At 39.6% G+C, this 26,448-nt stretch overlaps 2 protein-coding genes across 6 annotated transcripts; both read left to right on the top strand.

The window, feature by feature from the left end:
- The first annotated feature begins 865 nt into the window (after positions 1–865).
- On the top strand, positions 866–10,641 carry rbm12 (RNA binding motif protein 12). 2 transcript variants are annotated; one of them, XM_085159271.1, is made up of 3 exons: positions 866–980; positions 4,500–4,566; positions 6,857–10,641. In XM_085159271.1, the coding sequence occupies exon 3, from the start codon at positions 6,885–6,887 to the stop codon at positions 9,585–9,587; it is 2,703 nt and encodes a 900-aa protein (XP_085015397.1). In that variant the 5' UTR covers positions 866–980; positions 4,500–4,566; positions 6,857–6,884; the 3' UTR covers positions 9,588–10,641. The 2 variants fall into 2 exon arrangements, with proteins under 2 accessions (XP_085015397.1, XP_085015396.1); XM_085159270.1 differs by lacking the exon at positions 4,500–4,566 and having other exon boundaries at positions 869–980.
- cpne1 (copine I) lies at positions 869–26,448 on the top strand. 4 transcript variants are annotated; one of them, XM_085159276.1, is made up of 16 exons: positions 869–980; positions 18,941–19,069; positions 19,161–19,340; positions 20,324–20,398; positions 20,486–20,557; positions 20,944–21,027; positions 21,230–21,319; positions 21,404–21,502; positions 21,585–21,671; positions 22,133–22,192; positions 22,406–22,539; positions 22,718–22,772; positions 22,951–23,005; positions 23,466–23,599; positions 23,687–23,923; positions 24,590–26,448. In XM_085159276.1, exons 2-16 carry the CDS (start codon positions 18,941–18,943, stop codon positions 24,704–24,706), a joined length of 1,608 nt encoding a protein of 535 aa, XP_085015402.1. In that variant the 5' UTR covers positions 869–980; the 3' UTR covers positions 24,707–26,448. The 4 variants fall into 4 exon arrangements, with proteins under 4 accessions (XP_085015402.1, XP_085015403.1, XP_085015400.1 ...); XM_085159277.1 differs by lacking the exon at positions 869–980 and adding an exon at positions 6,966–7,065; XM_085159274.1 differs by lacking the exon at positions 869–980 and adding an exon at positions 15,144–17,621.

Genomic DNA, 26,448 nt, shown 5'->3' with positions numbered 1-26,448 from the left:
CTCCACGGGTTGCAGAGAGTTCAACCTGAGGTAGTTTGACCATTCCATTATAAGATAAAATAAGATGGATCTTCTTTGCCCTGGAGATCAGAAATTGTCTTTTTTATAGCAGATAAAATTTCAGTTAAACACCACGACTGTCTGTGACTGTAAAACTCCAAATCTGTCTGTCCACAGACTCTTATGCAATCAGGAGTTTAGCAACCAAACATGGCACAGTTACATCTTAGGCCCCTGTATGTATGTATAATCTGTGCAAAAGTCTTGCACCACTCATGTCTTCCCATTTTGCTTCCAGTAAACACAGAAATATACCATCTGGAAAGCTTTGGACTGGCAACAGCTTAGTTTTTCAGCATGACACTGATCCCAAACACACTGCCTGTGCTGTAATGGCATACCTGAATAGAAAAACAAAATGGAATACTATCAGTCATGGACTGGCCTCAGAGCCCAGATCTCAACGTTATTTAAGCAGTGTGTGATCATCTTCATTGAGAATGAAACACAAGACAGACAACATTCAAAGAAGAGCTTTGAAATTCTTAAAAAGCTTTCCTAAGAGGCTGAAAAATAAAGATTGTCTTACCAAATAATAACTTTCACATTTGCTAGAACTGTACAACCCCTGTTTTTACCCAACAAAAAATGTATATAATAATATAGTAATTGTATAGTATATTATAAAATATTCGTAATTTTATAATCTACAAAAACAACTTAAGTTGTCAAGAAGAGTGATTAAAGGTGCAGTGGAATAGATAAGGAAAGGTCTACTAAACTACTTAATTCCTCCAGTCGACAGGTGGCGATGTCGCTCAATCAGGATTTCCCCAGCTGCGTGTTCTCGCGTCATCACGCCTGTCATCGCGGTGTTTGCGCCGACATTTCGTGCAGTCGTAGCAGCAGCTTGCAGAAGGGAGAAGAAAAGACCCGCGTTCATGAGTTAAACCTCAGTGTGTTTGTTGACAAATTTCTCGGTAAGAACACATCCGCGGCTGCTCGCTAAAAGACGAAATCACAGCGGGAGCCGATGAAAGCACGCAGCCTGCTCGTTGTTCCGCTGCACTTCACACACAGACACGCACACATACAAAGCAACCACCCCAGTCAGCTAGGTCGCTAATGAGCATTAGCCTGCTAGGAAGCTAAACTGTATAATCTACATTCACTCTTATCTGCTGAAAATTTGATAGTTAGCTACGACTGTATAAACTCCACGTAGACTATGAATGCTTGTTAAGCGTAATGACTGTTAGCATAAGAAAAAGTGTAAGCAGGCTTTGTGTAAAACGGTGTTTTAACCGTAGCTGCAAGCAAATATATACATTTTTCTATTTTTCACTGAGCTTCAGTTCGTGTTCTTGTCGTGTATTTATTGAATGGAGTGATGGGCATGGAGGAAGGTTCTGAACGATTTTTGCTACGATACAACGCCGTCCGTCACTGCCCAGTAGAAACCAGTAAACCCCGGCTTTGGGTAATAACGTTAAGCGTTGAGCCACGATGTTGTCAGAGACGATGTTGTTCGAGATGAGGCTGAGTAGTCATGGAGACCATGTGGGGACGTTTCTTATAGCTGTTAACTGATGTGTGGTCTTGGTTTATGAACATCAGCCCTTTTCAGATATGAAATATGCAATCCCAGCTCTCCCCTATGATCATCATGATTTAATTCAGTCATGATAGAACCGAGAGAGAGCTTCTAAAATATGTAGTATACAGTATACATGCCGTTACTCTGTAGCATTAATATCATGATTTAATATATCCAACATAGGCCAATGCTACATATTTCTGTATAGCCTGAATTTATGACGATGATGCGCCTGTTGTTTTTATGTAATTCCTACAGGTAAGTGCATAGTCAAGATTTAGGTTGTCAACATAAAGAACAAAAGTGTAAGACTGACTCTAAAGTTATGTCTTTTTCACACTCATTACTAGGGATGCACCAATGTTTTTGTTTATTTGCATTGTTTTTATAATTTTTAAATTATAATAATAAGTATTTTTTAGAAGTATTTATTAGAAAACATATGTAAACGCATTGGAGTGGTTTGATTCTCTTTCCATTATAATGAATTGTGGACAGTTGTGACAGCACTGTTTCACACTTTCGTTAATCAATGTGACACCACAGCAACTGGTAAATCATCTTATTTGGAAATAGGTCAACAGCAGGGATGAAAACTTCAGTCAGAAATAACATTCAATAAGGAAAACTACTTAAGTCTCAGATGTCTGCAGGGAGTTTTGCTTTGCTAACTTTACCTGAAAAAGTTTGCACCGGATTTTTTTCCCACTCCAAGTTGTAGTAGCTAACATTTTTACTTAAGTGTCTCACACTGGGAAGAGACACAAACATGGTTTTGGTCCCCAGCCTGGATAAAAGGGAGAGTTTTATCAGGATGGGTATTCGGTGTAAATGTCTGCCAAACTATCTGCTATGATGCCTTCTTGGGAAATAAGTGAGGAGCAGAGTTGCGTGTTAAAATATAACAGACAATTGTAATAACAAGGAATTTTATTTTATTTTTTATAAATAATGTATAATTTGTGACGTTTTGAATATATGACAATCATGACTAATCCTCACACAGCAGTATGTAAGATTAATGAGTCAATTTGGCCAAATTTATTGGTGCATCCCTTCGTATGGCCTTTCATGTACACTATTAATCAAACATGAGACTTGTATATCAGTGCTTCTAAACATTCACATCAAAGGTACATGTCTGAAAGGGGCTTTAGTTGAGTTTGTGAATGACTCCCCAGTTGGTCTGTTGGATGCTGAACACAGCAAACAGGAATATTTATCACAGTTTTTCCATTATTAGTGGTTTCTAATTTTGTTCTGTTGGCTCACAGTGTGCATTGCGCAGGCCAGTGGAGCTCTGTACTAGTATAGCCAGAGATTTTTCTTTATCAGACATTTCTGAAAAAGGAGGCTTCAGGTGTGCTCTGGGCTTCATCCCAGAGGCAGTCTCATTGTCCCATCTGAGACTTGATCTACATGCTGAATGTTGTGAATGGAGAGTTCCTCATTCTTGTTCTTTGGTAGATTATGTCTTTGTTATGGTCTTACTTTCTTCATCTTCAGTTCCACTCTTTGATTGATGGATTTGACAGCCAGTTATGCGTTCCAGCTTTGAACCAACAAATTAAGACAGTGTGTTTTTCCTTTTGATTCTGAAGTTTCTTTCTTGAAAATCAGTTTCTGGTTTTCTTTGTGTGATTTATCAGCTTCACTGTGTCTCTGTTGTGTTAATACAAGCTGAATGTTTAAACTTGCTTCTGGTTACTCGATTCTTTGACAGTATTTGTTTGTTGCTGTTTCCTCTTCTGCTGTGTTTTATCCTCTTGCTGCTGTTGATGTTGGTAGTGGATGTCTTGAATGAAATTGTTTAAAATCTAGTTCAAAAAAGCAGTGGGTACACTGCTGACGCTGATAATGCTAATGTTAATCTCCAGACTGATTTTGATGGGTGTGTTGAGTTGTGGGTAGCATCCTGGCAAACAAACATGTTCCTCTGCAACTCATTGCTTTGTACTTTCTCCTCTGCTCAGCTGCTGTCTTTGGTGCTGTGCTGGTAATTAGTTGCTGATATTACTTTGGTTTACTTAAAGCTAATGTTGCTCCGGTTGATATGATGCTAATGTTGCTCTGGTTGACGTGATGCTTATTTTGCTCTGGTTTACATATATCTAAATTTGCTTTTGACAAAATGTTGAAAATGTTGCTTTAATCGATAAGTTACTGTTGTTACTTCTGTAATAGTTGTCCCAATGATTTGTGTTAATTGCTGACAATGTGTTGCATATTTGCTGGTTTGGTTTGTTCCGCTTCTTGTGCTCTTTTAAAGCCAGATGCTGAAGTGCTGTCTGCTGGATTTGGTCAACACTGTGATATTGCCTTCGACTTGTTTGCCAGATCAGTTGGTTTTTTGGGTTGTTGCTTTGACGTTTGGTGGGCATTGCTGACTTTTTCAGATATTGTTATTATCTATTTGTTGATAATTACATTTTTTTGTAGCTGAAGTCATCATGTTGTTGGTTTACGAAGCCTAAATGTTTTAGTTTAGTGTGATATGTTGTGGGCACCGCTAGTCTTACTCGTGATGAGGTTGAACTTTGGCCTGGAGTTCTTCTTTGCTTCTGGCAGTAGTTTTTCTTTTTGCTGTCTCATTATGATGATCTGTTGTTGGAAAAGATTTCCAGTTTTAGTGTCCATGGAGCTTATAGAACAATTTTCGTGTGCTTTTCCATGATAAGACAAGCTTTTAGTTGTAGGGCTAAACTCTTCCACCACATACTACTTGTGCAATATTCAGCATTTTTTTTAACTGAGTGAGTGCAAATACTTGAAACTGATAAAGCACATCCTGTCAAAACCTTCTTGAAAATGGCTCAACGTACCATTCTTTTCTGTGAAAGGCTGAATTCATTGATGATGTTTTTAAAAACAGGAATGCTTGTTTCTTTGACCTTTTCACCAGGTTTCAGTATCCTGCAGAAAACTTCTGTCTGTTACAGTGAAACTATACACACAGCTTAGTTGCATTGGTGAGTTGGAAGTTGCATGAGATTTATAAAGGATTACTGTTGCACGAATGATTCCACAGTTGAATAAACAAGCAATATCGCTGTACTGCATGATAGACAACTTACCACTGCAAAGACTGAAGGCCTTGATAAACCTTAGACGAACTGGGTTGAATGACACTCCATCATCTGTTTTATTTACAAAAATTAAAACATTTAAAAAGTCCCTCTTTGGAAATGGGCTACACTGGGTTTCCGCCATAACTTAGGTACATTTAGTAAGGCCACTAAGGCCAGAAAAAGGAGGAGGAAGGATTAACATGGCACTATTCAACCAAAGTAATGAATATTAGGTACACATGAAGATCAAGTACAATAGGCTACACCAGCAGGAGGGCAGTAGGGGGGATATAGCCTCAACATTATATCACAATATTTAAATCATGATATAGACAAAAAAAATGCTGAATGTTTTATTGTGCTTCTTTGGAGGCTGTTAAAGAAACTCCCATTTCAGAAAGGTTGGGTAGGGTTCATAAAACCATAGTATTGCTATAGCAGTGATATTGGATAATGACTTTTTTATGTCACTTAAAATGTTATATCAGTGTTGTCATGGACAATATGATATGGCACAGACCTACAGTGCACTGAATCACAGTTAATCTTGTACATATACAGTGATGGATGATCTTTGCCTACTATAATTAGCGAATGTAATTGGGCAGATATTAGCAGAAAAATAAAGGTGAAATGGTATTAAACATTTTGCTATTTCAGTCCATTTTATTTTAGTATGTTTGTTTTATTTGTTTTAAGAGTGTTCGCACCAAACGTGAAAAAAAAAAAAGTCTCACCTTGCGCCAGTACACTTGCTGAGTAGTTTTATGGAATCCACAAATGTTTGGCCATAATGGCCAGTAGGAGAAAAATCACTGCAGTGCTGCCATCATTTCTAAATTTTCACAAGAACATCTTCAAATTTGCTCACTTTTCTCCAAGCTTTTTAGTTTTTTACCTGTTCGACCATACAGCTCCTTCAATCCACTAACACCAGCATTAAACTGGTCCTCATTTTCTAAATGTTGGTGATGTCAGAAGACGCTAGTCTCTGGGAGAATAGAGAGAAAGATGAATACACGTGGATTTGCCTTAATTTCCATTACCCGCATGAACTTGCATAGACTTTTGTCAAAACTTTGCTTCACATTTGGTGTGAATGCTACACTTTAAAAAAAAAAAATTGTTGAAAAATGTTTAATAACAGAAGGCGTACAAGATACGGTAGCTAGTGTTTAACTAACAGTCATAATTTTAGCTCACAATTAAATAAAAAATAAATAAACAAGACCTGAAAATGCAACCATCTTAATGCTTGATACTCAAACACTGGCGGAAACCCTGGACTTCAGATGCTTTTATGTAATCTAGTATTGAAAGTAAAACAAGTTGTGTTAAATTTTATTTCTTGGTTGAGCTGAACTGTTTTGCTGAAACTTCTTCTTTAAAAGTTTTCTTTTTGTGCACACAATTCACATTGAAGGTATGTTGATACCTGAAAATGCTTGTTGAATGAAACAAAAGCTGTGCTACTTGTCTTTACAAACCAGATAAGCTTTACTGAGGATTAGAATTTGACCTGGCCAGGTGCATGCATGGTTTAGAAGGACAACAAGATATCACAGATGACAAATGAGTCTCATTTTTGGCATGTAAAAAATATTTCAGAATTTTTAAATGTTATATATTTGCAATTCATGACAATTTAGGAGAGAATATACCACATATCATCACAGCGTCAACTTTATCTGGATTGTTTTTCCCCCTGTCTTTAAGCCTGCCTGAAATTCTTGCTGTTCTTTAAGCACAATTTCTTTGTTCTTGCTATGCACTGTTTTTAACACTTGTCAGTTATTCAATACTAAAGCTATGTTTAAAGCCTAAGATTGTTTTGTGGTCTAGCAAAATATGTTGGGCAGGATTGCTTAATTATCAAAATGAAAGTTTAGCTAACCTATTAAGTGGTTCAGAGAGACTGTTTTAGTTTAGCTTTTTTTTGACAGTTTTGTGCAAATTTTTAAAATTCTTACCTCTATTCCCCAAACCCCTTCCAAAAAACCTTTGGTTTCCAGATGGCAAGACAAAAAGGAGTGCAAGATTGAGAACTTGTTATTATGAAGCGCTTAAAATTGTAAGCACTGCTGGCTATGCAAAAGAGACTCCTATCCAAGTTTACTAGAAAAAAAATCTGGAAACGATTGGTCACCCTCTCTCTGCTCTTCATCTGATGGTAGTGTTGCTTTCTCCCCAGGTTTTAGGGCTGTTGTTTAGCAGTCAGTATGGCAGTAGTCATCAGACTGCAGGGTCTGCCCATAGTGGCTGGCACCATGGACATCAGGCACTTCTTCTCTGGCCTCACCATTCCTGATGGGGGAGTGCACATCGTGGGGGGTGAACATGGTGAGGCTTTCATCGTCTTCGCCACAGATGAGGACGCACGGCTGGGCATGATGCGAACAGGTGGGTCCATTAAGGGCTCCAAAGTGTCGCTGTTGCTTAGCAGCAAGACAGAAATGCAGAATATGATTGAACTCAGTCGCCGGAGATTTGAGGCTGGGGCAGGGGCTGTGGAGATTGCTGCACCTACAGCAGGAAATGCCAGTCGTCAAGCAAGTGCTGCCCCTATACCCACAGTACAGTCTGGGGCAGGGGGGAGAAGCGGTAGCCATGGAAATCAGGGTTTTGGTAACACCCCGACTGCAGTGACGGCAGCAAGCTCATCTCAGGAGCCACCAAATAACAAAGCTGCAACCAGCTTGGCCAGCGTGGTGCCCAGCTTCCCCAACAGCTACAGTTCTGCTCCCACAATCACCACAGCACTGGCATCTCTTAATGCAGGACCCCCACCCATCCCTCCACTTCCCAGCATGCCTTCCATGCCTCCTATGCCCACACTCCCTACTATACCAGTTCCTCCTCCAGTCTCCTCCCTTCCTCCTGTTCCTACTGTTTCGCCACTGTCCCAAGGACCCCCAGTGCCTCCTATGTCACACCTTCCGCACATGTCCTCTCTACCTCCCTTCAACCCTTCCCTACCTCCCCCAGCTGGACTAGGCTCGGGCCTTCCTCTTGGGACACCCAACCATATGTTGTTTAACCCTCTTTCTCCTCTGGCTTCACTTGGCCTTCAAGCCCACATGAAGGCGGCTGCTGCCGTAGCCACTGGGGGAGGAGCTGCCAATCCTGATGAGTTGTTTGTTCTGCTGCAAAACCTCCCATTTTCATGCTCAGAGGTAGAAGTCAGGGAATTTTTTCGGGGTCTGGGGGTTGATGCTGTTCGCCTGATGAGGGATGGACAGGGGCGGCCAACTGGTAGAGCTATGGTCAAGTTCTTCTCACCCCAGGACAGCTTTGAAGCAGTGAAGCGTGGAGGTGGCATGATGGGCCAAAGATTCATTGAGATCACCCCAGGCTCTGAGCGTCAGTGGGCCAGCCTCAATGATGGGTTGGCAGGCCATGCTCCTCACAACAGCAGCAAATCAAATAGCAGTAATGAGTCACAAGATCTGCAGCACCGCCGTGGTAATGTAGAGGCAGGAGCCAGAGATCAACGAGCAAGGTCACGATCTCCCCACCGACAGGAGTTCTGTGTGTACCTAAAGGGCCTTCCTTATGAGGCAGACAAAAAACAGATTAAGGAGTTCTTTAAGAATTTGGACATTGTAGAAGACAGTATCTACATTGCCTATGGCCCCAATGGACGAGCCACAGGAGAGGGATTTCTTGAATTCAAATCGGAACAGGACTACAAGGGAGCTCTAGGTGCTCACATGCAGTATATGGGCAGCCGCTTTATTCAGGTTCACCCAATCAGCCGTAAGGGAATGCTAGAAAAGATTGATGCCATCCGCAAGCGTGAAGCAGCACAGGGTGATGGCAAGAACCAGGATGGCTTAAAAACACCCAGAAATTGCGCCCACATTACCAACATACCTTACAACATCTCCAAGAAGGATGTTCGAGCCTTTCTGGAGGGTGTGGGTATCTATGAGGACACCCTGAAGGTCCTGACAGATAGCCATGGCAACGGTTTAGGACAAGCCATCTTCCAACTGCGAACTGAGGAAGATGCTCGCAAAGCTGAAAGGCTGCACCGTCAAAAGCTCAATGGACGGGATGCCTTTGTCCATCTTGTGACCTTTGATCAGATGAAAGAAATTGAAAGAAATCCTCCACCCCAAAATAAGAGGGGCCAACGCAACCAGAACCAGCAGAACCAAAACCACCACCAACAAGCCCAAACAAATCCCCAGCAACCCCAAATCAATCCATTTGCTGGGATTAGTGGTGAGGAGTTTAACTTTCTCAGAAACACGATGGGGAACCTCAACAGCCCCCCATTTGTGACTCCATTTTCAGCTCCAGGAAATGGGCTAGCAGGCCCTCCTCCTCTCCCACCACTGGCTGCAGGATTGGGAGATGTTAATTTGGGCGTGGCTCCCCCACTAGTTGCAGGCCTTCCTGGAGCGCCAATCTTGGAGCCACCTGGCTTTCGTAGTGGAGCTGCAGGTGGGGGTCCATTCAGCCAGGATGGGCTGAGAGGCTTGGTACCCTTTGACAATGCCAACAGAAAAGGAGGTGTGGGAGGACAGAACCGAGGGGGAGGGGCCAACAACAACCAGGGGCGTCCAGGTGGTGGAGCAGTGAGTGCACAGCCAGTGTTCACTCCAGGAGCAGAGGGTCTCCGCAACCAGCCAGCCCCCGCAGGATCCAATAATCCTAGCAGTCAGCGTGGCGCTGCTGGCCCAACAATTGTAAAGCTGCAGAACATGCCATTCACTGTGACAGTGGATGAAATCATGGATTTCTTTTACGGTTACCAGGTGCTGCCTGGCTCAGTCTGCTTACAGTTTAATGAGAAAGGCCTGCCAACTGGAGAGGCCATGGTGGCCTTTCAGAGCCACGAGGAGGCCACTGCTGCAGTTATGGACCTCAATGATCGACCTATTGGAGCACGCAAGGTTAAGATAAGCCTTGGTTAAAGCCCCTACACTGACTGTAGTTAAAATTACCTGGATTAACCATCAAGTTGAAACAAAGCCAGCCTAAACCATACCAGATTTTGGACAGTTCAGACCTTGCCCTGTGCTGTGACTGTCCCTTTGTGTAGATATTGGCAGGTAAGCCAGATCCCCGGCAGTTTGTGCAGTAGAAAACTATGACTTTGCTCTTTTCTGCAGCTCCTCCACTGACTTTGATAGCACAGTATCATGATTAATATTGCTGTGATTGTAATGATGATGATGCTTATGATGATGATGGAAGGATTTTGGTCCTTTTGTTTTCAAGCTGTTAATGACATCACAGCTTATTTCCAAATCATGTCAACTCATGATGCAGCGAACACACTCAACTGTTTTAGGTTTTTCTGTGTGTCTTTTTTGTTGTTTTTTTGCTATGCTAATATTGCTGTATATGCTTAAATATGCTGCGCTGCTGTGGTTCGATATTAACATGCTCTGTTGCTGTAATTCTCCACATTCCTTGTTGCTGTGGTGAAATCATGATTTTAAAAAAGCTATGTTGCAATGATCAAATGTTGCTTTGGTGAAATGTTGACATGCCCCTTTGCTGTGGAAAACGTATTACTGACTTGAAGTTTTGTGGCCATTGTAAAAGAAAGACACTTGCTATAGTAAATGTTGTCTCAAATCTGTGTTGCAACAGTCCTCTGTTGATACGTGGAGTGTTTGGGATGGACAGATTGCTGACTTCAGTTTTATTTTGTAAAAAGGGGCTGCTGAACTTCTTTAATTTTTCACATTTCTTATCATCTCGCTGTGTTTGAACAATGCCACCCTTTTTCCACAGCACTTGCTCAGTAGATGTTTGGATTGTAGAGCGCTAAGATGAAGTCTGTAGTGTTTTTAGTTTGGTAGCTTTTTGTTGTTTCATAATTGTTTTGGATATTTTCTTCTTTAAGCTTATGTTTGTTTCTCTCTATTGTCAGTGTGAAAAACTTGTATGAACATATAACCCTATATGATGTGGAGTCCTCTTTACTTTAGCTAATAAAAGGATGTTCCTCACCTGCGATGAGCTCTTTCTGACTGCTCTTCACTGTCTGATGATGGAATATGACTGATTATGAGTTATCTTTGTAGAAGCGGAATGGAAGACTCGTTTGGACTTGTTTCCAATACAGGTGACCTTTAATATCGACATCTTCAACTCAATATGAATAGGCGTTATTATGGGAAAGAACTTGAACCTATATAGTTATCAGTTCTCTTTTACAAAGTAGAGAGATTTTGTGTTTGGGGGGAGGAGGTGTACATGCAATGTTTTTATTTTCTCTGGAGTTGGAAGACAATGTAGAAAACAAAGGCACAATTAAAAAGGCTGACGTGAAAGTTTTGCTGTTTGAAACAGTCAGAATAAGATGACTGAATCAATTGAAATGCTTTAGTTTAAACATTTTTTTTTAACCATCAGTTGCACACAGAGGTTTGACTATACTGTCACAGTAAGTCTCTTTCTGTGGTTAACACTAGACTTTTAACAAACAAAAGATCATAGCAACAAAAAAAGGACATCAAGAATTGCTGAAACAAAATAAAACAAAAAAGGTGCTCTTTTGTGCTTATAACTATAAAAGTTGTAAAATAAAACATTTGATGACCTCAAATTACAGAAACAAAAGTCTAGATAGTGAGTATAAAACGACTGACCAAGAACAGTCGCAGGTCTCACAGCTACCTTTTACGGTAATAGTTTTATGGCATGTTTTGCGAATTACAGCATTGTGTTTAGCTAGTGAGTCTCATTCCCTTGCTCATCTGAAACTCCCGCTGTCACCATGTTTTTCCCAGTCTGGTAATATACCCCCTACCCCTCCGGCCAGGTAGGTTGGCTGCGGGGGGAATTACATGCAGACAGCTTAATATTGCCATGGTAATTTATACTAGATGGTTATGCTAAGGCCATTTTAACTATTGTACGTGGAAAAAGTCATCATACATAGTATAGTATATTTGATATATCGCCCAACCCTACATGAAACTACTATAACAGCAAAGACCCAATAACTGAATTAAGTACACAATGGGTTTTTTCCAGTCCCTAGAATACTTGGTTGAAAACTATTTTTAACCACTTATGCTGTGATGCTAAAAGGGAAGCTGACTCCCAAGAAAATTTTCATTGGCGTTTTTAAATAATTGTTTAGCAACAAACCTCTGGAGCACTGTCTAGCATGTTACAGGTGAATTGTGCTACAGTTACTACTAGTACAGTTTCAGCTGTTTTTTTTTTTTTTGTTGTTGTTGTTGTTTGTTAGGAATTTAGTTAAATGCTTTCTTAGTGGAATTGTTTATGAAGAGCCTATGCATTCTTGCACAGTTATAGAACTAAAGCACATTGTGTGTACATTGTAGCTGCAGAAAATAGCTGTAGCTTTTTGTGAAAATTTAGGCTTCCCTTAGAAATATGATGGGACATGAAGGTAGAACTTCACTAACCCTTTGTGCCTCAGCAGTAATCATGTTGTCTAATTCTCCACACAAAATAGAGCTCATAATTAAATTCATCCTGAAAACAAGAATTAAATAATAGCTGACAGGGTAAAACAAACACTAGTCATATATGAACAAGAGGTTTATGATATTCTATGCCAGCCTTTGTTGTTCACTGAACTCTTCTCTGAGCAAATTCAAACCAATTTGTGGAAGATCATTTATCCCAAATTACAGGACAGTTTTCAACCAAATCATCAAGGTTTTGATTTGTCACCTCAGCTGCTCTAATTTTTGTTGATGTGCTTTATTTATTTTTTATTTGCTGCAAACTTAAATTAAAGCCTTTGGATGTAATATCAACTCTGTTGTACTGAGTAGAGGTAGTGGAGAGCATCAGTGGAGGTAGTTTTGTCTGAAGAGGAGTCGTCTGCTATCTGGATATGGTTAACCTCCAAGCAGGTACAACGACGTTCAACAATATGTGCATGCATTGCTGAACTTTGTGTGAAACTGTGGGAGATAAGCAGGCTGTAATAAAGAGAACTGAAGCACTGTCTTTAAAAAATGGTTGCTGGGAAAGATGACTGTGTCTTTGTTGTGAAGCTGGTGTGTGGAGTGAAGAGAAAATGCAGTGCAAATTAAAGAGAAAAAAAATCCTGACAATTGGTCTACAAAGGATGCATGTCTGTGCAGTACCTGTGTTTTGGTGGGTGAGTGTGAGGCGGGTAAAAATTATCCCAGCGTGACTGCTACTGAGCTGTCAATCATTCAGCTGCTTTCCACCCTCCTGATAAATAGACATCCAGAAGGCAGATCTTGCAGGTGAGTGAAATTTAAAGCACATGAGGAATTTCACATAGTTTATCAACAATAGCCTGAAAAGTGCTGGTGCTGCCTGTAGAACACCAATATCATTAATCCTAGATTAGTTTTCAAGGCCATAATTGTTCAATGATTCAAAAAATGGAGCGGGTGGCAGGCCTACAGCCTTGAATCACTAGATTGTCTAAATTGCCCAATGTTTGGAAGGCGATACATATTTATGAGCGATGGTAGCCATTAGATGGCTCCTAGCCTGTATAAACTCCTTGCAAGGTAGTAGAGGGGGGTTTTTTTGTAGCCTGTAAATGGTAGTCTGGAGGCGAGTTAATCCTATGGATGTCAAGCTGTAGATAACTTGTGGTAGATTGAGCTCTTTTAAGATTTTATAGGCACAGGCTCAGGGAGTGGCAGCCATCTGCAAACCTGACCCTGGTTCTGCTGAAGGTTTCTTCCTGTTAAAATAGTTTTTCTTCTCTCTCTTGGCAAGGGCTTGCTCATAGCAGGAGTTTTCTTTGTATTATTGTAGGGTCTTTACAATATAAAACTCCTTGAGGAAACATCTGTTGTGATATCAATAAATTTACACTTGCATAAATAAAACGCTATATGACTAAAACTGAACTGATTCAAAGGTAAATGCTGGCAGTTAAGTGGTGAATAGTAGTTTGTGGATGGTAGCCTATGTAGCATTTCATTTGTAGATGGCAACTAGTACAAGGTAGCATGTGGATAGGAAGTAATTTTTGGTGGATGGTAGCCTATATATGGTAACCTTTTGATCGTAAGAGGACTGGAAGGTAACTGGTAGCATTTAGACTTTAAGTTATAGGTAGTGTATGGTATGTAACAGCTTTCTAAAAGGGTGCCTATAGAAGGTAAAGCATGCCTAGTAATGGCCTGTGGATAGAAGTCTATATAGTACTTACTACGTAACGGACGACGAATAGAACATGATTTCAGGTAAATGGTAGCGTTTTGGCAAGCTTTTGGTAAGCTGTTGATGATTATATAGGGTTGATGGTGCCCTCTAGATTATATTGTTTTGGATAGTAGTAGCCTGTGGCTGGAACAACGGCTTACAAATGGTAGCCAATATAGTGACTTATGGATAGAAAGTGGTTGTTGTTGTTAAATGGCTGAAAATGGTTAAGTTTCGATGGCTTTTTAATGTGGATGCCGTTCTATAGAATATGCTATGTCAATGGTAGATAGAGGAATGTGTATAATAACATAGTGTCTGATTTTTGGTACAGTACAAATGTAGATGGTTGCCTGTGGACAGAAAGTAAGTGCTGGTTGACAATATTCTGTAGAAGGTAGACAGTATTCTGTCAAAGGTAGTCTGTGGTTAGTAAGGGATTGTTGGTAGCCAATAGATTACAGGTGTCCAACTCCAGGGCTGGTGCAGGTTTTAAATGTGTCCTTGATCCATCACAGCTGATTTAAATGGCTAAATTACCTCCCTAACATGTCTTGAAGTGCTTCAGAAGCCTGGTAATGAACTTATCATTTCAATCAGGTGTGTTGAAACAGGGTGACATCAAAAACCTGCAGGACACTGGCACTCGAGGCCTGGAGTTCAACACCCTTGCAATAGATGGTGCAGAAGGTGGGCTATGTAAACTGTGGTTGGTTGTAAAAGGTAAAGGGTATTGCTGATGCCAGAGGCTTCTGGCCAGTAACCAACACATGATAGATGTGAATTGAATGTGATTGTTAGATGATGGTGCTCTGCAGATAGTATTGTCTAGATGGCAAATAGTGCTCTGTGAATGGTATCCTATTAGTAACAGTTAACTGTTGGAGGCCTATAGATGGTGCAGAAGGTAGATGTATGCGTTGGAATGCAAATTGAGCCACAGCAATATATAGATGGTCATGTATAGACATTACAGAATATTTTACCTGTTGTTCATAGTTAGCAACGGGTAGATGGGTTTTTATATGCAATTTATATAATATGTAGCGGTATTAGATGGCGGAGATTGGAAGGCTGGCATTTTCTGATAAAGTTGCTGCCTATTTAGCATTATTTTGGTAATGATTTGAAAATCAGCTGAAAATAAATGACTAGTAACACTAACCCAAATATACAATAGTTTTACAACATAAAATAATTTAAAAAATGTAAACACATGCAAAATTCACAAAATAATTGGAGATAGGTAGGCAACCTTACCTAGTGGTGTTGGATGAACAAATAAGTAATTAAAAAAAATAAAATAAATATATATATATATATATATATATATATATATATTAGAATTAAGTAGAAAACGATATACTACCTTCTTTATCATTGAATGAGAAGTAGTGTATAAAGAATGGAGAGGAGTCCAATTGTGGAAATGGAGGAAATTGTGCGAAAGATTATTGACTGGACTGATCACTTATTATTTTGTTCTTTTTAAGGCATATGAAACACTTACATATGCCTACAAAGTTTGAGCATCTACTTAATGCCACTTCTAGATCCCTTGCTGCTTCAACTTTAATAATAATAATGTTTAAATATTAGTATTTGTTAATTAGTAAGTCTTTCATCATATGGATTTTTCCAGAAATGCAAATTAATGACCCAAATATGAACAAAACAAAGAAACAACATTTTTATTTTATAGAATCATGCAGTGAGTCTGACAATATAATAAATGTACATGAAGCTAAATTAACACCTAAGTACACTAAGGTATGTTAAAACTGATATCTATCTATATCTAGATAGATAGACAGATAGATAGATATGAAGGAAAAGGGGTAATCTGAGCCCTGTGGGTTCTTGCAGATGCTGTTTTTTCTCAACTTTTTTGGTCTTGCATGAGGTCATGATAAACTTAGCAAGTGCATATGCTTTTCCAACTTAATCAGACAGTTGGCGTGAGTTTCAGGTTTATTTATTTTTGATGAGCATAACAAAAATATTAGGGCTACAGAAGAATACTATATTGTTTAGCTTAAGGTTCCTGTTACATTATTATAGCATGGATTGGGTGCAAACTTATTCCAGCTCTTTTTTGAAGCTGCATCTTACGCAAACCATGGAGTATGCTACTTTCAACATATTTCTTCACAATTAAGTCCCAAAGATTTTTAGTTATTTTTATTTTTAAGAGAAGGGTGTGAGCAGTTTTCAGGGAAAGTGATCCTTACAGAATGAGAATCACTGAAGCAGGAGCTCTGTTTGTTTATGCATGTGAGATCTGCACGGTAAATTAAACAACAATACTCTCCCCTACCCTCTCTCCCTCGGTACTGCATTTATCTGTTTGTGCTTTTCCTGATGTGTTTCTGTGTTGCTTTTCAGACTGCACTGTGGTTCTACTGCGAAGGATGAATAAAATGAAACCATATTGTTCTCTGTGGGGAGGGTGACTCATGCTGTGTGCAGTTTGTTCTGTTTCCTCTCTGCTCTGACTGTTGTTCAGTCTGTTTGGTCTCTTCTTCTGATCACCGCAGTACATCTGCTTCATCATTCATTCATTTAACTGCAGCTGCAATAGCACTTCCGGCCCAAGTATGTGATCTTCAATATAAAACTAAAACGTTTAAGTCTTAAAGCACATGATCTTTTTTCCCTCAAACATAAAGTCAGATGAAGAAAAAAACATAAACAATAGCACCCTCCCCCAACACACATTATCTTTCTTATAGCTTCGTTACAAAAGAGCAATGGCAATTCAACTTTGGAGGACATAAAAATGAGGTTGAAAGCTTGAAATAGATATTAATAAAAGATTTTTCTATTAGGTCAGTTTTGAAGTGAAATTTGATCATAGCACTCTGTATCAGAAAGGGAAAAATAAATCTTAAATTGGAAATGCATACATAAATCTCCAAATATTGCTACATCTCTATAGAGATGTCCAGCATGTTTACCCTCGTAAACATGCTGGACTTTAGCAAAAACAATACACATATTAGGATGCATTGTTCAGCCATGATAATTTAAACTAAAATTAAGTGGACTGAATATTATCTCTGATGGCATGCAGTCATGATCATTTATAAATTACTTGTACGATTTATAATCCTCAAGGATTATGAATTTTGTGTGTAACACGTCTGTTAAACATTTTTGCATTATTGCACTGGGATATGCTTTAATCATTACCATATCTTTAAGTCTTGTTGTGCTTGTGTTTGGAAGTAAAGCCTTAATTATGCAAGATCTCGGGGACTCTGGACGTTTTTCTCTCTGTCCTGTCATCCTTGTGTTTGGGGTTATCATCTTTGGTTTGTTGTTGGTGCAGTAATCTTTGCAATAGTTTCCACGTTTGCTGCAGCAGCTTAATTTCGAGGCGGGTGTAATAATAATATCTTCAGGCTATGCTAAGGTTTAAAGGCGGTGGTATGATTTCTTTTTTGTCGTTCTTGTCTCTGTACCAACATTACTACTAATATAATTATTAATTACTCAACAATGTGCATTATACCTTGTCGGCTGTAATGTGATTGGAAAGTTAAACGAGTGGGAGGATTGATTGCGTTTGGCGTTATTGAGCTTTTATTGTGAAGGAGTCTACAGGACATGTGAAAGGTAGTAACGTCACCATACTCTTGTTCGGGATCAGAGGGCGTTACTGACAGTTGTTTTGGCCAATCAGGAGTCGAGTACGCAACCGCATGTTCAATCAGAGAATAGTTAGCCTGGCCACCACCCTCCGTGACATCGAAGGCTTTCGAGCAACGACAAACGGAGTTATTTTCGTCTCAGTTACTCAAGGCTTGTATTGTGTGGTGTGTATTTTACTAGACATCCTGATAAACTGGTCAGATAACGTTTAGTGAGCGCTTTAGTGTGTTTAACAGAAAAAACAAGGTGTAGTTTCCGTTCGCGGGTTGTGGGAGTGGCTGTACACCGCCCTCGGTTTTTATTCCTGTTTGAAGGGGATACAATATAACGGATCCAATAAGGTGACTTTTAGCTTGATGGAATAATTCTCTAAATGTGTGTTTGTGCGAGAGTGTGTGAACTTTGTGTGTTGGAGAATTGTGCTGGTTTAACTGGTTTTACAGGTCAAGTCAAATCTCCATTCAATCTCATACTGATGTTGCCTTTAATGGACTGCTACTCCTTAAGTTCGTGCGGGTGGTGCCTTTACCTGCTTCTGCTCCTTTTGTTGATTTAGTTTGTAATGAAAACGGCACATCAAGTGGCAGATGGTGAGAATATGTCACATGAGTTGTTATAGAAAAGCCTGACTGACTTTATGGCTGCTGATAAAGACGATACCGCCACATTTCCTCTGTTTATTGAGTGTCTGAGACCGGTGGCCTCTTTTGAATGTGGAAAAGATAAATGAATACAGTCATCAGAGATATGCTGATTTACATTTGGGCTGTTTTATGACTCTGTGGTGCAGAAAGTTGCAGAACACAAAACTAAGATCTTGCCAAACTTCAGTTAAATTCTGCAGCTGTTTGTGGTTAAAGAGTGATTGCATTTGTGGTGTTTTTGAGCTGCTGTTTCATTTGGGGACATCTTGGGGAACTCGGCTGAAAGTTTCCGGTTTAAGTGGCATACCAGTAAAGAGGTTTTGGCTTGCTACCAAAAGGAAACTTATCAGGATTGCAATATAAAATAATTTGTTTTTATTTTTAATCAATATGATTAAAGTATGTATTAATGTATAATGAGTGGAACAAAAGTGGCACAGCACTTAGGTTATATAAGGTAACCGACTCACTTCCTGGACCAGGTGGTTGCTTGCAAAGACCCAGTATGGTTAAAAAAAAATCCTGTTACCAACGCGTGTTTTTGAGCAGATGTTTAACTAATGTACAGGAGCAGGAGATGAGAAGAGTATGATAGTGATTAGACACTTTCGGTAACCTGAGGCTTTGTGTTTTTAGTGATTCAGTGCTTATGGATAAGCATTGGTGTTATTTGCAGTTGTGTTTTTCTGATACAGGGTACTATAACTGGTGTAAAGACACACATTTCTACTCTTGAATGACTATTTTAACGTTACAGCTGTCACTGTAAGCTATGCTGATATTGAACTCTTAAGTTCTGAAATATGCTGATTTTAATTTCTTTTCTGCTCCTCCTTCAGATGGCAGACTGTGTCAGCAAGGTGGAGCTGAGTGTCTCCTGTGCTAACCTGCTGGATAAAGATGTGGGGTCAAAGTCTGATCCTCTGTGTGTCCTGCTGGAGAGCACTGGAGGAGATAAGTGGGCTGAGGTAATATGACAGTCGTGCTTCAGAACAGAGCTTTGTTTGGCTTCAGACTTCATTCTAATGTGAGAATCCTGTTGGTGTTCCTCTGCGTCAGTTGGGCCGCACTGAGCGTCTGAAGAACAACTCCAGCCCGTCCTTCAGTCAGCGTCTCCGACTGGATTATCACTTCGAGAAAGTTCAGAACCTGAAGCTGGGTGTCTACGACATCGACAACTCCAGCTCTGACCTTGGTGATGATGACTACCTGGGAGGGGTGGAGATCACACTTGGCCAGGTACACACCTAATGTGATCAGCTATTACTTTCAAAGAAATACCAGATTTATTAGAATCTATTTTTCAGTAGACTAAGTTTCAGCTCTTCAAAATGCAGTCAAGCTTTTTATATATGTATGTGTATATATATATATGTGTGTGTGTGTGTGTGTGTGTGTGTGTATACACACACACAAAAATAAGAGAAAGGCACACATTAGAGTACAAGTTGCAAAGTGCTTGGGAGTAGTGCAAAAGAGGGGGTCACTCAGATTAGTGAGGTGGGTGGGCAAGGGTGGGGTACTTTTTATAAAGTTTATACATTTTTCATAAATGTATGTGACATCAATCATATCACAAAACTTTTACTATAAAGTTACTGAAATAAGTAGATGTACTTTCTTTATTGAAAGTGGAATTGTAACTCATTAACTTTCATTAAAACTTTTGTTGGCAACGTGTCAGAAACTAGCTGAAATGCAGAATATGACCAAGAAATAAACAATTTGAGATGCAGGAAATGTTTCATGGTTTTTAATTATTGTGCAAAGTTGTTGCAAATAAATTTTCTTTTAACTAACATAATGATTCACGATCAGCTGTTCCAGTCTTACAATGTGTAGATTATTCAATGCAGATTATTCTGCAGTTTTCCAATGTAATGCTGGCGCCCTCTAGTGGTGTCATTGAACCATTACGAGCTATGCTGTCTGTGCTGCAGCTGATTGGCTGTTTTTAATTCTGAAATGGCGTTTTGTTGTTTTTTTAAACTTACAGATTCAGGTTGAGTCTACTGGTTTGAGGCATGCAAGCTGATATAAGATTATAATCTGATATCCATTAAAATGTTCAAGAACACATTATTTTTGTTAGACAAGAAACTAAAAAGTTCCTCTGAGGTCAACATTGCCCTCTGCTGGACAAACTGTGTTATGCAAATTCAGGTTTGGGAGCTGGCTGTCAATGATTAAGCTGCAAACATTACCTTCTTTGTGTGTTCCAGATAGTTTCCAGCAAAACTGTGACCAGACCTCTGCAGCTGAAGAAGGGCAAACCTGCTGGGAAGGGAACCATCACTGTATGTAGAGTATTGCTGTACTGAGAATAAAACAAGATTAAGATGACTGTGACTTTAACATAAGTGTGTGTGTTTCTGTGTGTGTAGATCACAGCAGAGGAGATAAAGGACAACAGAGCCATTGAGTTGGAGTGGGAGGCTAAAAGCCTTGACAAGAAGGTATCTTCTACTTCCTACTTTATTTAATTCTTAATTATTACTCAGTGAGGTTTGATCTCATGAACAGCTGCTCTGGATGGCTGATGGTGTTTCTTGATACTCCCCATCGGTCTTATTTTTCCTCACCTTTGTGCTTAAAAACATCATTTAAGTGTATTTTTTAGCTTTTTAATTTTGAGCTTTTCTTAGACTCTCACCTCAAGCAGAATTATTTTTATTACAAAGCGTTTGGTAATGTGTACTGAATTTTCCTTTTATATAGCTGAGCCACTGATGACATGCAGCTATATCAGAGTATGTGTGTTGCTTTCTAATCTACCCTCACAGCTTAGTAAAATGCATCACCAATAAATGAGATTGCAGCATGCTGTCCTCCGTTTGTTTAGGATACGTTTGGGAAGTCTGATCCATTCCTGGAGTTTTTCAGACAGGGAGATGATGGAAAATGGCAGCTGGTCCACAGGACAGAGGTAAACACACATGCACACACCTTATTTCATGTGAGAGATGGCTGTTAATTGCTATGATCCTTCTCAAACTCTTTCTTGTTGCTGAAATACAAAATATCCCCAATTTAAACATCTAACACTCTTAGCTTAGCTAACAGAAAAAATATGGTGAAGATGACCAAGATGAGGACGGTTTCTGTGTATTTGTGTTTTCTGTTTGTAGGTTGTGAAGAACAATCTGAATCCAACCTGGAAGAAGTTCACCATCCCTCTGCAGACTTTCTGCTACAGCGACCTTGAAAGACCTCTGAAGGTTCCACCAATTAGAATCCACCTCAGTTCATGACAGCCAATCAAATGTGTAACTGTTCCATTAAATCCTGTCCTTCCTTTGCAGGTGGATTGTTCTGATTACGACAGTGATGGATCTCATGATCTGATTGGTTCTTTCACCACTAAAGTCTCCGATATGCAGAAAACAGCACACGGCTCACCGGTGAGTCCACCGATGATAAGACACGTGACGTATTTTAGTTTGCTGCTGAGAGGTTATTGAGCTGTGCCGTGTTGTTCTCCAGGTGCAATTTGACTGCATCCATCCTGAGAAACAGAAGAAGAAGAAGAGCTACAAGAACTCTGGAGTTGTCTCTGTCAAGAGCTGCAAGGTAGACTACATGACACACGGTTCTCTTCAAGGGGTTTACTTTTTTAAAATTTTCAACTTTAAAGGAATTCTCATTTAAATAAAGTTAAAATCTCACTTTTTTTAATGGGGACCTGCCCAAGAAAGTACACATTACATGGTTATTAACATTATAAAATCAAGTAAATCAAAAACATATATCAGATAAAAATAAACAAATGAGAAAACGATGTGCATAAAGTTCAGCTTAGGGATACTAATTCTACTCTTCCTTTACAGTTACTGTGTAAACCACTGTCAGACAGACTGAACAGATTCCTCCTCTCTTGAACTGAAGTTTCTATTCATTGAGTTTTCTTGAACTGTTCACTGCTAATCAGAGCTCTGTTAGCTTGGCTTGTTGGTGACTATTGCAGTGACGGAAATGAATCTTTAGTAAAGATGCATGTATCGAAACATGATTGATTCTCTGTTTGTGTGCAGCTGATCACTCAGCACACCTTCCTGGACTATGTGATGGGTGGCTGCCAGATCAACTTCACCGTATGTCAATGCCAGCTCACATGCACACATTTTAAGTGGTGTAATTTATCTAAGCAAGCTCAGTAACTCAAAGATAAATAAAATAATTTGTTTATAGGGTGGCTTATCTTTGTCATTTGACTTTTCAGCTACTGATCACAACTTATCAATCAACTTGAGCAGTTGAAAAAGAAGTTAATAAACTAACACAGTAATTTTATGTGAACATTTTAGGTTGGGATTGACTTCACTGGCTCTAATGGTGATCCTCGCTCACCCAACTCTCTCCACTATATGAGTGCAGATGGGCTGAACCAGTACCTGTCTGCTCTGTGGTCTGTGGGCCAGGTGGTCCAGGACTATGACACGTCAGTACTCATTCACTACATCCAAACAACTTCACATCTCCAACCTGAGCCTTAAACTCTAAACTCTGCTGCCTTCTAAGCTCTTGTTCTGCTCCCCTGACTGCACTCTAACCTCTGGTGAAATGAAAATGTTTCTGATCTTTATGTCTAACAGTCATTATTTTGTTTCCTCTTTCAGCGATAAACTCTTCCCAGCGTTCGGTTTTGGAGCCAAATTACCTCCAGACTTCCAGGTCAGCTCTCTAACCGACCAATCACAAAGCCTGTTTCTTTAGTTTCTATTTGTTTCTGAAGTGAGAGATCATTAATTCCCTGAGGTGTAAAAATTATTTTGTAATTTTCTGATTTGATTTCGTTGATCTAAATCAGTTACGTCCAGTTTACTAAACTGTTCTACTGTTGATCCTACAGGCGGCACACCACGAATTCGCCCTCAACTTCAACCCAACTAACCCTTACTGCCAAGGTACACACACATTTACTGTAGCTCAAAAGTGATATGATTTACTAGATTATTCCATTTAAAAAAACAGGTGAGGAAAGAATTAATTAAAAATTTATTTAAGATAGTTTACCTGTTATTTGACAAAAAATTGCCTTTAAAAAAAAAAAAAAAAAGACTGTACCCTGTACCCTTAGTCATGAGTTTTAACATCTTATTATATATCAATAAAGATGGTGATTTGATGAAGATTAGAATGGGTTTATGGGTTTTTCCAAAGGTAGCTGCATAGGAAGAGATCTCTCTCACTAACGTCTGATGCACACACAGTCATTTTGTTCTGAAGCAGACCTGAAAAATGACAGAAACCGCTCAGTTCAAAAAAGAGAAACATGGTTACCCTTAGTAGGCATCCAAGGAGGGAAGAGTTAACAGATTTTCTTTTTAAAGTTTGGTTTTTCTGCTTTGCTGCTGCCACTCTTAGGCATCCAGGGGATTGTTGAAGCCTACAGGATGGTTTTGCCTCAGATCAGGCTCTCTGGACCAACAAACTTCTCCCCCATCATCAACCACGTTGCCTCCATTGCTGCCGGTGCCGCACAGGCTAATGCTGCCGCTGTGAGTGAACTCATAACAACTAAAGCTTAAGACAATTAACCTGAAATACACAGTCTAACTTGGACATGTATCTTCTTGTCTCTGCAGCAATACTTTGTCCTGTTGATCCTCACTGATGGCGAGATCACTGACTTTGACCAGACGAGGGACGCCATCGTTCGGGCATCAAGACTCCCCATGTCAATCATTATTGTGGGGGTAGGACCAGCTGACTTTAAGGCCATGGAGCTTCTGGACGGAGATGACGGTGTGCTTAGGTCAACAGTTGGAGAATCAGTCGCCAGAGACATTGTCCAGTTCGTGCCGTACAGACAGTTTGCAGATGTAAGTGTGATGCATAAGAAGACTAAAAGAAAGTTCAGGCTCAGTTACAAAGGACTCATTCCTGTGGCCTATCATTTTAATTTTTTTAATTCTTTAGTTATAAATTTAATATTATTCCAACTTAAAAAAACTATTATGCTGAAAACCTGAAAGATAAACAGAAACAAAACTTCTTATGCCGACACGACACAAAGCAGATTTTTAGATGCTTTAAACTAAAACAGTGCAGTCACTGTGCCTAAATAGACAAATATAGACAGAATTAAAGTGGATTCTTGCTTGAATTTAATGAAATGCAAGGACATTATTTTTTTTACATCTTCCTCCAGAATGACATCTTTTGTCATCCAGTTTTGTTTTATTCTGAAGTCTGACCCCTCCCTCCAACTACCCTGCTGGATTTACCTGTGTACTTTTCTAGATGAAGGGATATTTCTTTCATAGAAATGATAAGTCTCTACATTCCATTCATGCAACCACTCTCCTCAGAGAGGGCACAAAACAAAAATGCATCAACAACAGAAAATAATTTCTTAATTTAAAACCTGTTCAGGTCTAAAATAATATACTCTAAATGTTAACCTGTCTCTGGGGGTGAAGTCATTTCTGTGCATGGACTCTGTGGTGTTGGAGGAAATCATTAACAACGTCTCTCTCTTTTTCCAGGCTCCTCAGGCTGCTCTGGCTCAGTCTGTGCTCGCTGAGGTTCCCAATCAGCTGGTCTCTTATTTTAAAACGAGAGGGCTGGAACCACCAAAATCTCAGGCTGCTGCTAAACCCTAAACCTAAAAATCCTAAACATTCCACATGCCTTAAAGCCCACCCTCACATTCCCCAAAACCACTCTCCAAAACCGAAGGCCCACCCTCATGTCATTCCAACCCACCGCTAGACCACATGCCCCCACTCGGCCTTCAGCCACAAAGTTGACCACTCTTCAAGGACCACGCTGATGTGTTAGCCAATCGCAGAACAGCACCCAGCTGTTAGCCAATCAGGATGCCACAGGAAAACATCCCAGTTTTGTTTACTCCATTTAAGAATGTCTTTGTTTCCAGATCTTCGTCTTCTATAGGTGGAATGATAATCTTAGAATAGAAATGGCAGATTATTTATTCCTTCTGCTGCTTCCACAGTATCTATGCAGATCACATGTGTTTGTTAGCATGTGTTTGAATAACAAAGAGCCACCCACACACACAGGGCAAAAGTGTCTTGTTTTTGTTCCACATGTATTCTAACAGAAGAAGAAAGTTACTGACAGAGGAGAAGTGATCTCTAAAATCTGTACAGATGTCTGGGTTTTCTCATTCGTTTAAGTTTTATCACAGCAGCCCCTAGTGGACATGAGTGGCACTGCAGCTCCTGGTTCCTCAGCTCTGTGTGTGTGTGTTGCTCTGATTAGCTTTTTTTAATGTGCCAATACCTTGCACTTTGCTGGAAGATTATATTACAAATGATATATAGCTTTACACCTACCGCCTTACTATAGACTTTAATGCTGCCTTATAGTGTAGCCTTAGTTTAGCTTCTTTCTTGCTACTTGAGCCTGAATGCTTCGGTATAGCTCTCTTGTGCTGCTGGTTGTTAATACTGCCATTTTGGCTCCCAGAGCTCCATTTTGCACATTATGTCAGTAACATTTGCAGGTTAGTGGTAAATCTGAACGTCTGCAATTCAACTGCAATCAATTGATTGAAATAGTCGAGGTTGAATGTTAAAGAAAATATAATGTGTGCTTTATAACAAAGCAATTAGTATCAAACATAATGTGCAAAGTGAAGTCAAACAAAGTTTAGAACAATGACAGTAAAGTGCCTTTTTGAATAAACCTGAAAACATTTCACACTTGAATGATTCCTGGGAGCCAAAATGGCCACCTGTGCTGCACAGTGACATCACTGCTCTATTTAGATCCTATGCAAATAAGATGTTTTTGAAGTTGGAAAAAAATTGTTTCCAAAGCAAACACGAACACTTTAAAACATGAATTTTATTATATATAGTATTCAAGCTTGAACTCCATATCACAGCAACATGTCCAGGCTTTGTGAAGGATTAATGCCAAGGAAAACATGAGATGAAGAAGTAAGCAATTAATAATCAGACTAAGCTTTTATGTAACTGAAACGCAGTGAAGTCGTAAAACAGCAAGCCTTGTGGACATTTTAAGAAGCCTCGAGATAAACATGGCTTCTACAGCCTGGGATGCTGGGATTTAAAACGTGTCAAAATATGTTTACAGCATAGTCACATTTAATTTTGTTATAAAATACTGTTACCACAGCTTCAGCTGTAAAGACTTCTAAACAATTATTAGATGTTGTGCCTTTTTTTGTTTTTTAAAAGATTAGCAAAACGAAGGAGGAAAATGGGGAAAAAGAAGTGCTTGGTTAAACTGAAACGCTCAACTTTGTGGTCAGTGTCTTGAACTCCAAACTCATGGGGTGGCAAGATTGAGCTTTTTTTACTCATGTCACATCATCACTTTTGCGCAAGATGTTGATTTTAAAAAAAGAAGAAAA

This window comes from Neolamprologus multifasciatus, chromosome 5 (assembly GCF_963576455.1).
Source record: "Neolamprologus multifasciatus chromosome 5, fNeoMul1.2, whole genome shotgun sequence".
NCBI lineage: Eukaryota > Metazoa > Chordata > Actinopteri > Cichliformes > Cichlidae > Neolamprologus > Neolamprologus multifasciatus.
This window is presented reverse-complemented; position numbering and strand designations above follow the sequence as displayed.

Excerpts from the sequence above, each read along its gene's own strand:
- cpne1 (XM_085159274.1), top strand. The coding sequence starts at position 17,508 with ATGTTCAATCAGAGAATAGTTAGCCTGGCCACCACCCTCCGTGACATC. Across the intron at positions 20,399-20,485 it reads CTGGGAAGGGAACCATCACT|ATCACAGCAGAGGAGATAAA; the intron begins GTATGTAGAGTA and ends CTGTGTGTGTAG. Across the intron at positions 21,672-22,132 it reads TCTCTGTCAAGAGCTGCAAG|CTGATCACTCAGCACACCTT; the intron begins GTAGACTACATG and ends GTTTGTGTGCAG.
- rbm12 (XM_085159271.1), top strand. The coding sequence starts at position 6,885 with ATGGCAGTAGTCATCAGACTGCAGGGTCTGCCCATAGTGGCTGGCACC.